The sequence below is a fragment of the Mustela lutreola genome, chromosome 18 (genome assembly GCF_030435805.1).
Source record: "Mustela lutreola isolate mMusLut2 chromosome 18, mMusLut2.pri, whole genome shotgun sequence".
Classification (NCBI taxonomy): domain Eukaryota; kingdom Metazoa; phylum Chordata; class Mammalia; order Carnivora; family Mustelidae; genus Mustela; species Mustela lutreola.
The window spans coordinates 24,628,964-24,641,665 of NC_081307.1; the positions used below are offsets into that span (position 1 = coordinate 24,628,964).

A 12,702-nucleotide genomic window follows, 5' to 3' on the forward strand; every position below is an offset into this window, starting at 1 on the left:
AGTGAGAGGGAGGGAGACAAGTCCTCAGATCAATAAAAATGGGTTCAGAACATGCTGGCCCTGTGCTTCTCTAGCTCTCCTTTACTAGCTGTGACCGGCCTTCACCACTGTGACAGCGAAACGGCCATTACCACCCTCCCTGTGTGTCTCAGCTTTCGAACTCAGCCCGATTGAGACCTAGTCCTCTGAAAAACCTACATTCTATATGTGGAAACACAATGCCTGAAAAGAATTCTGCCCAGGGACCTGGCTGCCTCAGTCGGTGGAGCTTGCGACTCTTGATCTTGGGGTCGTGAGTTCGAGCCCCATGTTGGGCCTAGAGATTACTTAAAATAAAAAAAATTAAAAAATAAAGAAAATCATAAAAAAAATTCTCACAAGCCTCTGACTCCCAGAATAGCATCAGTTTTTAAAATAGAACAGTTTCAGTTTTGTGTTTTCTACCTTTATTACATTTTTGCGTTTGAGATACAAACGAACCACTCTCTTACACCACACACAAGACATCCATTCTGGTGATTTTAAAGTGCATTTCCCCTTTACCTTTGTTTACAAAAATATTTTTTTCAAAACATGTGGACATTTCTTGACAAGGCACTTTTCAGGCATCGGGTGAAGACGAGCCTTCGGTTCTCCATTCATGCTGAAGTCAAAGTGACACATCATCCTCACAGGTCCGACAGGCTCTAGGACTGATCACGAAACTGCCGAAACATTCACAGCTTTCCAACCCTACCAAGGAGAAGCCATCTGAAACCACAGACTCCCTGCTCAGTCCCATGTGTCCACTTCGGGAAGTGCGGAGAAGATGCCAGAGTGTCTTCGAGGCCCCGGGAAAGATCCCATTATGACTCTTCATCCCCAGTTTCCGAGATCGGGACCCCCCCCAAGAGCAGAGAGCCACAGGGCCTGCTCTAGCAAACCACACCCAGTGGAGGAATTTTCGATGAGCAAACAAATGAAAGACAATCGAGATTTTCGTTCACTGTCCACTCAGAGGGAAGACCTGGAAAACGAGCACTTCTAAAAAATGAACAGACACTTTTTTTGGTTTATAAACATACCCATAACCCATTGAACATCCACGTGACTACAAGTAATGCTTGTTTTTAAAAAGGCAAATTATATGCAAAGATCAAAACCACAAAACATTCTTTTAGCCATTCGAAATTTACATCTTTAAAAAACACTGAAAGAGTCCTGTTTTGCCACCATTAAAATGAAACCTTAGAGAAAAAAAAATAAATTCTATCTTGACTCTGAAACTGTTTTAATTTCTGGAGAACTACAGAACTCCCATTATTTCTCACCACTTCCCCTATCATCAAAATACTTAAATAAAAAGAAACCCATTCGAATGCTTCTTATCTTCCAAGAAACACTGAAAGCTTATTTATTATGTATTTCTCAAATAGTCCCGCTTATTTATTGCACCTGATTTGTGAATGCTCCCCAGGGCGTTTGGGGGAAATAAATACAAAAGAAATGGAGCTGCTTCCCCATTTCTGGACAAGGGCACCCTCGGTGGGAGGCCCGCCCTTTTGGGGGCAACTTGGAAAAGGCACTGGGGTTATTGGACATTAGTCATCATCACTGAATCCAGCTGTGTGAGGGGCACCCCCCTCCCCAAGTCAGGCTGCAGTTGACGTCTGTCTGCAACTAAGAAACCCGTCACTGTCTGAAGGGTGTAGACCTATTTACGGATGGCGAGCTCCGAAATGAGGAGGGGTTCTGCAGAGCCTGGGACCCTCTGTTGATAACCTGCGGCACAACTAGACCCAAGGAAGAGAGACTGGTGAAGAAAAGATAATATTCTTCAGATGCCCCTGCCTTCCTGAACCACGAGGCTGACAGGGAAGTCTCACAACCACATTCTCTAGTCAGAGAAGGGTCTTTGGGGGCAGGTGAGGACTTGCCTGGTAGGGCGGGCATCCCAGGTGCACTGGCGGGGCTTGGCAACCAGTGCCCCTCGCAAAAAAGCTGGGGTGAGCTGAAGAGTGAAGAATGACGGAGGAGGCGGCTTAGGGCCATTGTAAGAGCTACTTATTGCTGAATCACTGTATTTCAGATTTTGACCCCGGAATGTCTTAAGACCACCATTACTGAAAACCGAATAGGAACAGGAGTCTCTTGAGGCATTTTTCTTTTGAATACAGAATCATCTTGTTACTTTTAGACTGGTAACATGTACATGACAGGGCACCCTGTAACTTTCTTGACTTGGAGGAAGAGGGCCTGGACTTCTAAAAACAAAATAGATTCACAACCTATATAAAATGGCTTGCTTCCATTTGGTTTTAATTTGCACTATCAATCGTTCTGACCGCCAGATTTGCTAACACTGAAAGTACCGTTCGCGTACTTGATGTCGGCGTGTCTAGATAAAACACCAATCTGCCCAATTTCAGCACGAGATAAAAAGGCCATTTTCCCCATTCATTATGTCATCCCCGAGTCCTACCCATGTGGGAGAGGCATAAAAAATAAAGCACTAGATCGCAGATGAGTAACAGCCAGTTTTAGGAACAAGAATTACATCAGACATCACTTAAAAACATTTAAAAAGTCAAAACATTTCGAAGTTCAAAAAAGAGGGGGGGGGGAGAAAAAACCAACCACAAAACTAGAAGCCAAGACACTCCATCCCTGCCTGATACTAATGGACCAAGCCGCAGCAGCCAGGAGGCCTTTTCTAATCAATCTGGAATATGCAAGCAAAAGACGACTTTCTGCCTGCAGAGTCCGGTGACTGCGCCTCCAAATCCAGGCCGCTGTGCCTCCCTCTGCTTGCCTCCTTTAGGAAAATCCCACTTTACTAAGATCAGGCAAATGGAAAATGAGACATTTAATTAAGCTCCAAAGACAAAACACAAAAGAAACAAAAACAAAAACAAAAACAAAAAAACCCAACCTTCTCCAAATACATATGTAAAAATATTTTTTTAAACACACCCAAGTACAAACCAATCTCACCCCAGAAAAATCATAGTGTTTGGGGATCATCCGTCCGTGAATGTCCCAGGAGTCTCACGACAGTATGAACCAACGGACTTTTAATTCATGGTCCAATATGGGTAAGAATAATTAATCTCTGATATTTCAGAGTTGCCACACATTGAAAATAAAATATTGAGAACTTGGTGAGGGCTTTCTCCTCTATCCCTTTTATACAGACTCACACACCATAAATAAGAACACCCAAATCAAAGTCCCTGGGTGCTTGCAAAGAGTCCTGGGTCGTGCAGATCACAGTCAAAACCAAACCAAACAACGTGTCCTGAACACAGCATGGAGGGCTCTCGAGGAAAGGACAGTCTAAAATCCCTCCGTGAAGAATGAGGTGCTTGCAAACTAGCCGGGCAAGTTCCAACAAATCTTGTCATTGGGCTGTCTGGTGAGGCAGGGTAGGAGTGAGTAATTCGAAAGCTACTTCGAAAGTTCCCCCGAAAGCAGAGAGGAAGAGCTACAGGTGTCTCCCTCTGTCCTGCCTATCAGAAAAGCCTGCAGTCTGGAGCCCAGCATGGGGGTAAGTTTCTTTTGACAACTGGTATGTTGTTCTCTGCCGGAGCACACATACGTGGGGTCAGAAAGAGGAAGCACCTGTTTCCGTCACAGGCTAATTTACCTTGATTATCTTTTCCTGAACATCAGATGAACTGTGAAGGAAACAAAATGCAAAAAAAAAAAAAAAAAAAAAAGCACAGAGCTGCAGTGTGAAGCTAAGCACGTGTAGACAAGGAATGCCAGCAACAGGCAGGAGGGGCTCGGCTGGGGTGTGGGGGGCACTCAGAGACCGATGACAAGGGTCCCGGGGCAGCGGGCTGGGATGGAGTGACTTCCAAGTGACCGTTCACATCCCAGGGGGCAGGGGCGGTTTCCCCAGGCAGCTGGGGTGCACCCCTGGTGGCCTCACTCTGAAGCCACCATCCCCTAGTGTCACCAGCAGTACCCACGGGCCTGGTCCCTGCCCAGGCCTGGGCCGGCCCTGCCACCCTGCTCCAACTCTTGTGGCCACCCTGGATGCCGAGCCGACCAGCACCCCACCGTACTCTGAGTATGAAACCAGTCCTGGCACCTAAACCTGGCTGGCTGAGCTGGCGTAAGAAGAAAAGTGAACAGGATCCTCTCTTTTCAGAGACTGTGCCTAATGGCAGTTCTGCGTTTCTCCTGGCTTCCGTCTCCACCCGCCCGTGACCACAGCGAGGCTCCTCTGCACCTGCTCCGCCATGCTCCGGCACACGCAGGGTCTAATAGTAGGGACCTAGTTTTTCGTATCCTAAATAACTCGGCCACTCCGGAAACAGACCGTAGGAACACCGAGGGCTCCCAAAGTGGTCAAAGGATATTCCAAAATCGGGTCCGTTTTGTGGCTCGGCGGCACCCTGCGTGGCTTTCAGCTCGGCTCGGATGATCCTATAGTTTTTCCCTTTGTTGCTGTCCCAGTACGTCTGTCCACTGCACTCAAAGCACACGGCAAACTCCATCCTCTCATAAGACTGAATTTTCGCAGGCAAGCTGATCTCAAAGGAGAAGGTGTCCCTGTCCGAGCCGGCGTAAGTGTCCTTCACATACAGACAGGGAAAGTCTGTGAAGCTTTTCCAGGTGTCGAATGTCATTCTTATTTTCACCATCTTCTCAAACGCCAGGTTCTGCACCTTCACTGTGCCTGCGATGGCTTTGTCCTTCAGGACACAGTTTTCAAGGCATACGTGGTCGGTCTGAAGCCGGTTTCTGAAGTCTAAGTAATCAGCGGAAGGCTGGGTGAAATCCAGAACAAAGCTCTCGCTCTCTGCTGTCGTCAAGCTCACAATGTTGTCTAGGAGCTCGGTGATGTTAAAGGGAATATCTAATGGGTCATCGAATTCTGAGAACACTTTGACCATTGTCAGGGCCAGCCCTTGGTTGTCTGCAAAGGACACCCGCTTTTTCACCTTCTTCTCCTGGACCGTGGGGGCCACCATCCCGCCGGCTTCATTCCTGCTGCTTAGCTGAATGCACGGCCTCAGTGGCTCGCTGGGCTTCGGTGAGGTCTTGAAGGTGAACCTCTCTCGGCGCAGGGAAGGGGCCATGCAGCTGTATCTGTACTCTATGTCCACAGCCATCATGGGGTTAGATGAATAGGCTAGAACCCTGGCCAGAGGGGAAGAGAAAGAAATGGCAAGGAGATCAGACAGACGTTCAAGGCATCATTGCAATGGGCTGGCAAACCACGTCTGCCTTCCGCCTCTGCCCACACAGCTGCAGTCGGGCATTAACTCAAGTGTGGGCCAGCATGACCTTGGTTTCAGGGGAGATTAAGAGTGTCAAGTGTGTGTGTGGGGGCGGGGTTAAAACACAAAAAATAGTAGGAAGCCGCTGGTTTTAAAACTAAATTCACAGGTATTTCTATTAGGATTTCTTGGGGCCCTAAGGAGGCTAGAGTGCCTTGGGGAATAACGAAAGGATGCACTTTTTTCCCCTTTTTTAAAGATTTTATTTATTTGAGATAGAGAGAGAGCAAGCATACAAGCAGGGAGGGGGCAGAGAGCAGCAGACTCCCATTGGGCAGGGAGCCCAATGTGGGACTCAATCCCAGGACCCTGAGATCCTGACCTGAGCCAAAGGCAGACGCTTAATAGATGGAAACACCCAGGGGCCCCAAAAGAAATGCACTCATCTCACCGATACTGATTGGTATTTATTATATGCCAAGTCTTATGCTAGACAGTGGAATTCAACTGTGAAGACAGACATAATGTACACTAGATTTTTATATGCCAGTATAACTTTCTTTTTAAAAATGCCAATAATTTATTTTTTTTTAACCTTTCATATAGGTGGATATTTGTTTTTTCTATAGTGAAGATAACCTCTATAAGAATAAAAGGCAAAGAGAATCCTGCTGAAGATCAGGTTAAATCTGACTTCATAAAAACAAGATTTTTCTGTAAGTGAAAAAAAAAAAAAGATTAAAGACAAACTGCGAAAACATTTTACAAAAAGTATGGCAGGAAAGAGTTAATATCTTTGTATATGAAGAGTTCTTACAAAACAATAACAAAGTCAAATAGCCACATAGAAACATGAGCAAAGAGCATGAATGGAAAATTCATGAAAAAATCTTAAAATTGTCCTAGAAATACACAAAACATCCAACTTTATAATTAGAGAATTTAGATTAGGAAACAATGCCTGTTTTTACCTACTGAGTTAGTATAGATTTTTAAAAATAATATGAAGGGGCACCTGGGTGGCTCTGTCAGTTAAGTGACTGCCTTTGGCTCAGGTCATGATCTCAGGGTCCTGCGATTAAGTCCCAGCTGCGCTCCCTGCTTGGCAGGAAGTCTGCTTCTCCATGTCCCTCTGACCCTCCTCCCTCATTGTGCTCTCTCTTAAACAAATAAATAAAATCATTAAAAAAAAACTTAAAAAATAATATGAATACATGGATTAGTCTAAATCAGCACCTTTCTAAATCTTTGTATCATTTTTGGTTATATCACATACAGGTATTAATCTTAAGGAATTAATGCATGGGGGTTAATGTACTAAAATGTCCAATGCAGCAACATAGGGAGGAAAAGGTGAGAAAACCTAAGAACCAGTAATAAGTATCTGGTTAAATTAGGTATACAACATCCAGCGATAAAATTTTGTATCATTACTAAAACCAGTATTTGGAAAAAAGGTTTAAGTGGCATGGAAAAAAGTTATAATATATTGTTAATGTAAAAAATAGAGAAGATAAAATTGTACATAGAGACTAGACTTGTAGGGAAAAGTATTAGGTATATGTACAGAAAAAAGACCAGAGATATACTTAAAACTGTTACAAAATCCAGGTGGCGGGCGCCTGGGTAGCTCAGTGGGTTAAGCCTCTGCCTTGGGCTCAGGTCATGATGTTAGGGATCAGGCTGATCCTGGGATCTAGCTCTCTGCCCCCCCCCCCCTTCTCTCTGCCTGCCTCTCTGCCTACTTGTGATCTCTGGCAAATAAAAATCTTAAAAAAAAAAAAAAAAGAAAAGAAAATCCAGGTAAAGGCATTTCAGGAAATTTGTTTTCCTGTGTTCTGTTTCTTGTATTTTTTAAAATAACATCACTTCTATAATCAGGGAGAAAAAAAAAGTATCTAATAAAATGCCTCAAATATTTAAGACTTGCCAAAAACCTCTCCCATCCAACACTATAGCCTCACTAAAGCCAAGCCATTTTTCTCATCTAATTACCATAGCAAATTTATATTCTGATTTGATAGTTACAGTGGGCTACCTGGAGAAGTCAGGGACGAAACCAGTATTAAACTCTAGTCTGCGAACCACAGAACACAGGATCTAGATTAGGTCCCAAGCCTCTCCCCCCTCACTATGGCAAAGGGTAGGTATGTGGTGTTTTTTTGGGGGTGCCTGCTCGCAGGCCCCCCTAGTTCCTGCCCACTGGTGGGGGGCTTCAGGGTAATGGTAGTAGTGAAGGAGAATCAAAAGGCAAAATGCTGCTTGTCTTCTGCCAGAAGCTGAGACCACTGGTTCAGTCCAATAAACATCTCATTTTCAACTTCTGATTTTGATTAACCAAATACATAAAGAACAATAAGAACAAAGACACATTGGATTTGATCCCATTTTCCAAAAGAAATATAATCATTCCCTAGGATGCAGGGAACCACTTGGTGATGACTGACTGGAAAAACACACATTCAGAGACACAAAACAGTAATTTATAGCCACAGTGTACTTATCTAAACATCCACTTTAAAGGACATTTGTCTTACTGTTTCCCCTCTAACAAAATCAATGAGTGAAAATTTTCGGAGCAAATTTGCTTTCTATTATCTGTTCTTGTAGCCAGGCAATTGTTCTGCAAAGGAAAAGTTCTCACTGAAATGGGCAATGTAGCTTTACACGGGTTGGCTAACGGGTTCAATGTGAAAAACAAACAAACCACCCTGTAGTTACAAAGTACTTAAGTTTTACATTCCCCCACTGCAAAACTTCGTTAGAATGCACTGGAATTATACTTTCAGTCTAATGTTAACACAGGTAGTTGTTTTAATTTTTTTTAAATTAAATGTGGATTAAAAATACCCTCAAAGTGGGCAAAGCCTTGCATCTCAGCCCCTCCCCCTCTGCTTACCCTTGACCATGTGGGCGTGAACTGCAGGCGGCTGGGTTCCTCCTCTGACCCTGCAGCCCTTCCTCCTTGCCTGAGTCAGCACAAGGTCAACTGTAAATTCTCCAACCTCTTCTCTATCCCTTCAAGCCTGCAAACCAACCTCAATACGTGATTTCCCGCACCTCATCCATGCTTCTCCACACAACGTTCAAACAGCTCATTAGAAAAAGGTTGGGAAACTCTCAAGATACTTTGGAAAGAGAATTCTAAAACAAGCCGATCAGTGAAAGAATCTGCTCACTTGTAGTTAACTATAGCCACTCTGGGCTTTTAATCTTATGGATGAAAAAGACGGTAGCTGAAGACCTTAGCAAAGTTTCACTCTTTGGACCCAGTGTGTGTCCTTTTGGCCCTGAGATCCCTTTTATGACCGGACTGTCAGAACCAGCAGAGCTGGGGGTCGGAAGGTGAGGTTCTGGTCAGTGCTAGCTAACTCAACAACTCCACTGGCACTCCCTAGAGCCTCATTGGTTTTGCAACAATTCTTCCACGAAAGGCAAAAAGTTCACTACTTGGTGCCGAAGGGTTACCAAGAGGGCTTCAGCCTCAGGGGCCCTGCTAAGCAACCACTGCCCAGAATCCCTTCGCTATTTAAGTGACACCGTAACTGGAGGTGAGGAATGAATCCCAGCGGTCTCAATCAGGGTACGATCTGACTGTTGGCCACTTGCCTATCCTCACGGGTAGATTCCAGCTTTGATGAACCAGATCCTTCTACGATAATCAGGGTACCCAAATGCTGATTTGATGTGGGCCTTCCTGGCCCTCTGCTCAGGAATTTCCCAGTGGGCTGGGACAGGGATCATCATCCCCCAGAAGCACTCCTAGCAATGGAGATGGACAAGGTAAGTCTCCAAAGTCTCTGAAAGGAAGGCACCTGGACAGGTGTTTTATCCAAAAAATGACATAAAAATGATCAGTGCCAACACAGTGTGCATAGGCTGCACCTCGGGCCTCCCTCTCCTGACATGTTCTCCTAGCTGCTCAGCCGTTTCCCAGGCCGAGAAATATGAGTCACCAAGGTTGGCCAGGGGAAAGGCCAGAAGGAGAAGACACGGACCCATATTTGAACCAGCACAGTATGACGCAGGATTCAATAGCGGTTCGCTGCACGACAAGGTCCTGTGAGTATGAGTGTTATTCAGAGTCTCAAAAACTTGACTTCCACATAGATGCCTCGGAGATCATTTTTGCCCCTGGGCAAATGGGGAATGCCTAACGGTGGATTTCAGTTTTCCTGGTCAGAAGGCGGCAAACCCTAGCACTCCATGAAAAGTGAAGCGAACAGGGATAGTTTTGCGTAATACTTTCCCTGTTCCACTAGAGACAAACAACGCACCTTCTCAAGACAGCTTGTCAGGTTATGGTGTGTTTCTGGAGAAACAATAAACTTGCACAGAGAATCAGCACATGACCTTCACAGTTTCAGGCAGTGGAGCTATTGGCTTTGGGCTGTGCCTTTTATAGGAAGTAAATCTTTTTTTGGTATCGAGCCCAAGACATTCCTCCCCTCCATTCTCATACTCTCATAGGAAAAGACAGAAAAATTAGATGCACCAAGAACCCACCAGGAACACCAGAACGACACGAGGTAATAAGCATTCACCCAGATGACCAGGTTATACTTTTTTTTTTTCTCCCCGGGTTATATTTTTTAACAGACCTGTCCATCCACACTTTGGCATTGCTTTACTCCCTCCCAAAAGATTTGGCTGACGCAGTATAAATAAAGTTGACATTTTTTTCTTTTTTTTCTCTCTTTTTTTTAGAGAGAAAGAGAGAGAGAGAGAGGGATCACAAGTAGACAGAGCAGCAGGCAGAGAGAGAAGGAAAAGCAGGCTCAACGCCAAGCAGAGAGCCCGATGTGGGGCTCGATCTCAGGACCTGGGTATCATGACCCGTGGGGAAGGCAGAGGCTTAACCCACTGAGCCACCCAGGCGCCCCAAAGTTGACATGTTTTCCTCTGTCCTGTGACCACTGGGGCCTTTATTCACAGTCTTAAAATTCACTTGCGCTCTTCTGTTCTGTCACCATCTAAAGCATCTGAGATACACACACGTGCGCACACACACTGCTTATTACAGTACCTACCACGGAACAACGCCCAACACATAACACAGAGCAGTAGCCTAGGAAGGCCTCCCCCTAGCTGTGCCACTTGGAGCAAGTCACTGACTGAACCTTTCTGGGCTTAGGCCTTCTCCTCGGAAGTCCCTTCTAGCTCCGACGCGGGGTTGCCAATAATGCCCACTAACTTCTTTTCTTCCCTCTCACTTCTTAAATACCTCTACTTTACTTTTGTGGGGCGTCCACTGGCTGTCTTCACTTTAGTCTTGGCTGCTGGACAGCCCCACCATATGAACCATTTCCTCTTCTCCCCACCCCTGCTCAAAGCCCTAACTTCTCTTCTCCCAGACCCTGAGGCTCCCAGGGAGGCCTGGCCACACAGACCACAGGCTCCACCACCTTCTGGCAACTCTCCAAGTCTTCAAGTCAAGTCTGTCCTAAGTTTTCACCCCTTCTGCAGTAAATAATACCCCCCTGGTATTGTTGGTATAAACAATCCCCTCCAACTCTTCTGGTATGTCGTTCCAGGACCTATACCCTCTCTTTGGCTAGCAAGTCCCCTCCACACCCACTTTTCTGGTTCAGAAAGAGTGGCAGGAACAGGGCACGGGGTGGGGTGGGGGGCAGGAGGCCGGCCCGGGCTTCCAGATTTGGAAGATCGCACAGGTCAATGCGACCCTGCCCCCCTCGGTCCAACCAGCCTGCACCCCGCCCCCCCCACGCCGTGAGCTCCGTGAGCCCGCTGCGCCTTGTCCCGCACCCACCTTTTGGGCCGTGGGGAAGCCCCCTCTCCAGCTGGCTCGCTGCATCGGAGAGCCTGGAGGGAGGTGGCAGGGGAAGCTCCTGCCACCGACTACGTGAGCGTCGTGTGTCCGGGAGGCAGGGCTGGCGCTCCGTTCCGGGAGACACGGCCCGCAGGGGTTGGAGGACAAGGAGGAGGAGCCCAAGTTATCACACCAGGGCGGGGCGGCAGGGCAACGCCGGTCGAAGCCGCGCCGCGCGAGCGTCCCCGCGCGGCAGCTTCGCCCCCGCCGGCCCGGGACAGCCCCTGCCTGGGGACCGGAGACCGCGAACCGGGGCTGGCTCTGTACCCCATCGCCCTCGGCGACCTGAGAGACTCCCAAGTGTATTTCCTTGCGTATTACGGGGAACCCAAGACCCGGGGAAAGTGGAGGCTACTTTTCCTTGTACTCCAGGCCCCACCGCCCAACTTCGGGGACACCCTCGGGGAGTGTCGGGTCCCAGGCGGGAAGTGCCTTGTCTCAGGTTCGAACTCGGTACAATAGTTTCAGCCCCAGCCACCGCCAACTACCCCTGGCGGCCAGACCCGCACGAAAGCGGAACACGTGGGTCCAGCCAGGCTCCATCCCACCTCTGGTCCCTGGGTTGTTCTTCCCACCTGGAAGCAACCGCCTCCCACCTGGAAGCAACGTCCTCCTCAGCCCCGTCTAGAGTGGCCCACCCCCGGAGTGCAACTGCAAGTTGGGCGGTGAACGTGCAGGTGACAGGGGTCAAAGAAGGTCTCCACTGCGCGCCCCTCGCCGCCGTTTCTCAGCCCCGCGCTGGGACTCGAGGGCTTGGGGAGGGACGTACCTGGTGCAGCTCATAAGCCCCGATGCCCACAGGCGCCAGCCCGCGGCAGCATCCGCGCGGGAGTAGCAGGGGCAGCGGCGGCGACCGCAGGAGCAGGGGCCGGGACTCAGGTCCGCGCCCTTGGCGGGCAGACGCATCCGTCCGTGCGCGAGAGCAGCTCGCTCGCCTCCTCTCCGTGGCGGGTCACCCAGACTCAGGCTCCCAGCTTCCCCGCTGCTCCCTTTAACTTTCCAGCACCTCTCCCCACTTGGGAAGCCATCCCGGAACCCCTTCCACGTGAACGCCCCCCGCGGCCAATGGGCGCGCTCGGGACGCGAGCCGTCGACCAATGGCCACGGAGCCGCGGTCTTGGAGAGCATCGCTTCGCCACGTGATTGGCTGCGCGCCGGGAGTGATAGGGCTGCGGGCCAGGGGCTGGGGAGGGGGCAGCGGGGTCACTGTTTCATCAGACGCGTGGGGCCGGGCGCCAGGGGACAGAGGCACTTTCCTATAGAAGAGCGTCCCGTTACAGCAAGAAGGCTGGCACGCGGGCAGCTTGCCAAACGCCCTCTTCCCAAGCAAAGTCCTGGCCGGGCAAAGCCTTCCCACAGGCGCAGTAGTAGTTGCGGTTGCATCCGCGCTGTCCAGCCGTCCACCGTCGTCGTGCGCTTTAGCCAGGGGCTTCACGCATGACCGTTAATTTCCCCATCATTTGCCAATCCCTGAGAGGCCGCTGGAGAATGCCAAGTGCAGTTTGCCTCCGTGTTAGGTGGAGGCTCTCTGGGATGCGTAGCTCCAGCTCTAATGACAGTGTCGAAAATAAGTAATCTCTGATGCTGGCTTTGTGCTGGTCGGGGTTCCAGGTGTTACTGTGAAAGCCTTACAGTAACCTGGTCTTATAAAGTTGTTATAGG

At 48.4% G+C, this 12,702-nt stretch overlaps 1 protein-coding gene across 2 annotated transcripts; it reads right to left on the reverse strand.

Annotated features, from left to right (window-relative positions):
• Positions 1 to 429: 429 nt before the first annotated feature.
• PPP1R3B (protein phosphatase 1 regulatory subunit 3B) lies at positions 430 to 12,060 on the reverse strand. 2 transcript variants are annotated; one of them, XM_059156145.1, is made up of 2 exons: positions 11,810 to 12,060; positions 430 to 5,130 (listed from the first exon to the last, which is right to left on the reverse strand). In XM_059156145.1, exons 1-2 carry the CDS (start codon positions 11,944 to 11,946, stop codon positions 4,248 to 4,250), a joined length of 1,020 nt encoding a protein of 339 aa, XP_059012128.1. In that variant the 5' UTR covers positions 11,947 to 12,060; the 3' UTR covers positions 430 to 4,247. The 2 variants fall into 2 exon arrangements, with proteins under 2 accessions (XP_059012128.1, XP_059012129.1); XM_059156146.1 differs by lacking the exon at positions 11,810 to 12,060 and adding an exon at positions 10,981 to 11,260.
• Positions 12,061 to 12,702: the final 642 nt, after the last annotated feature.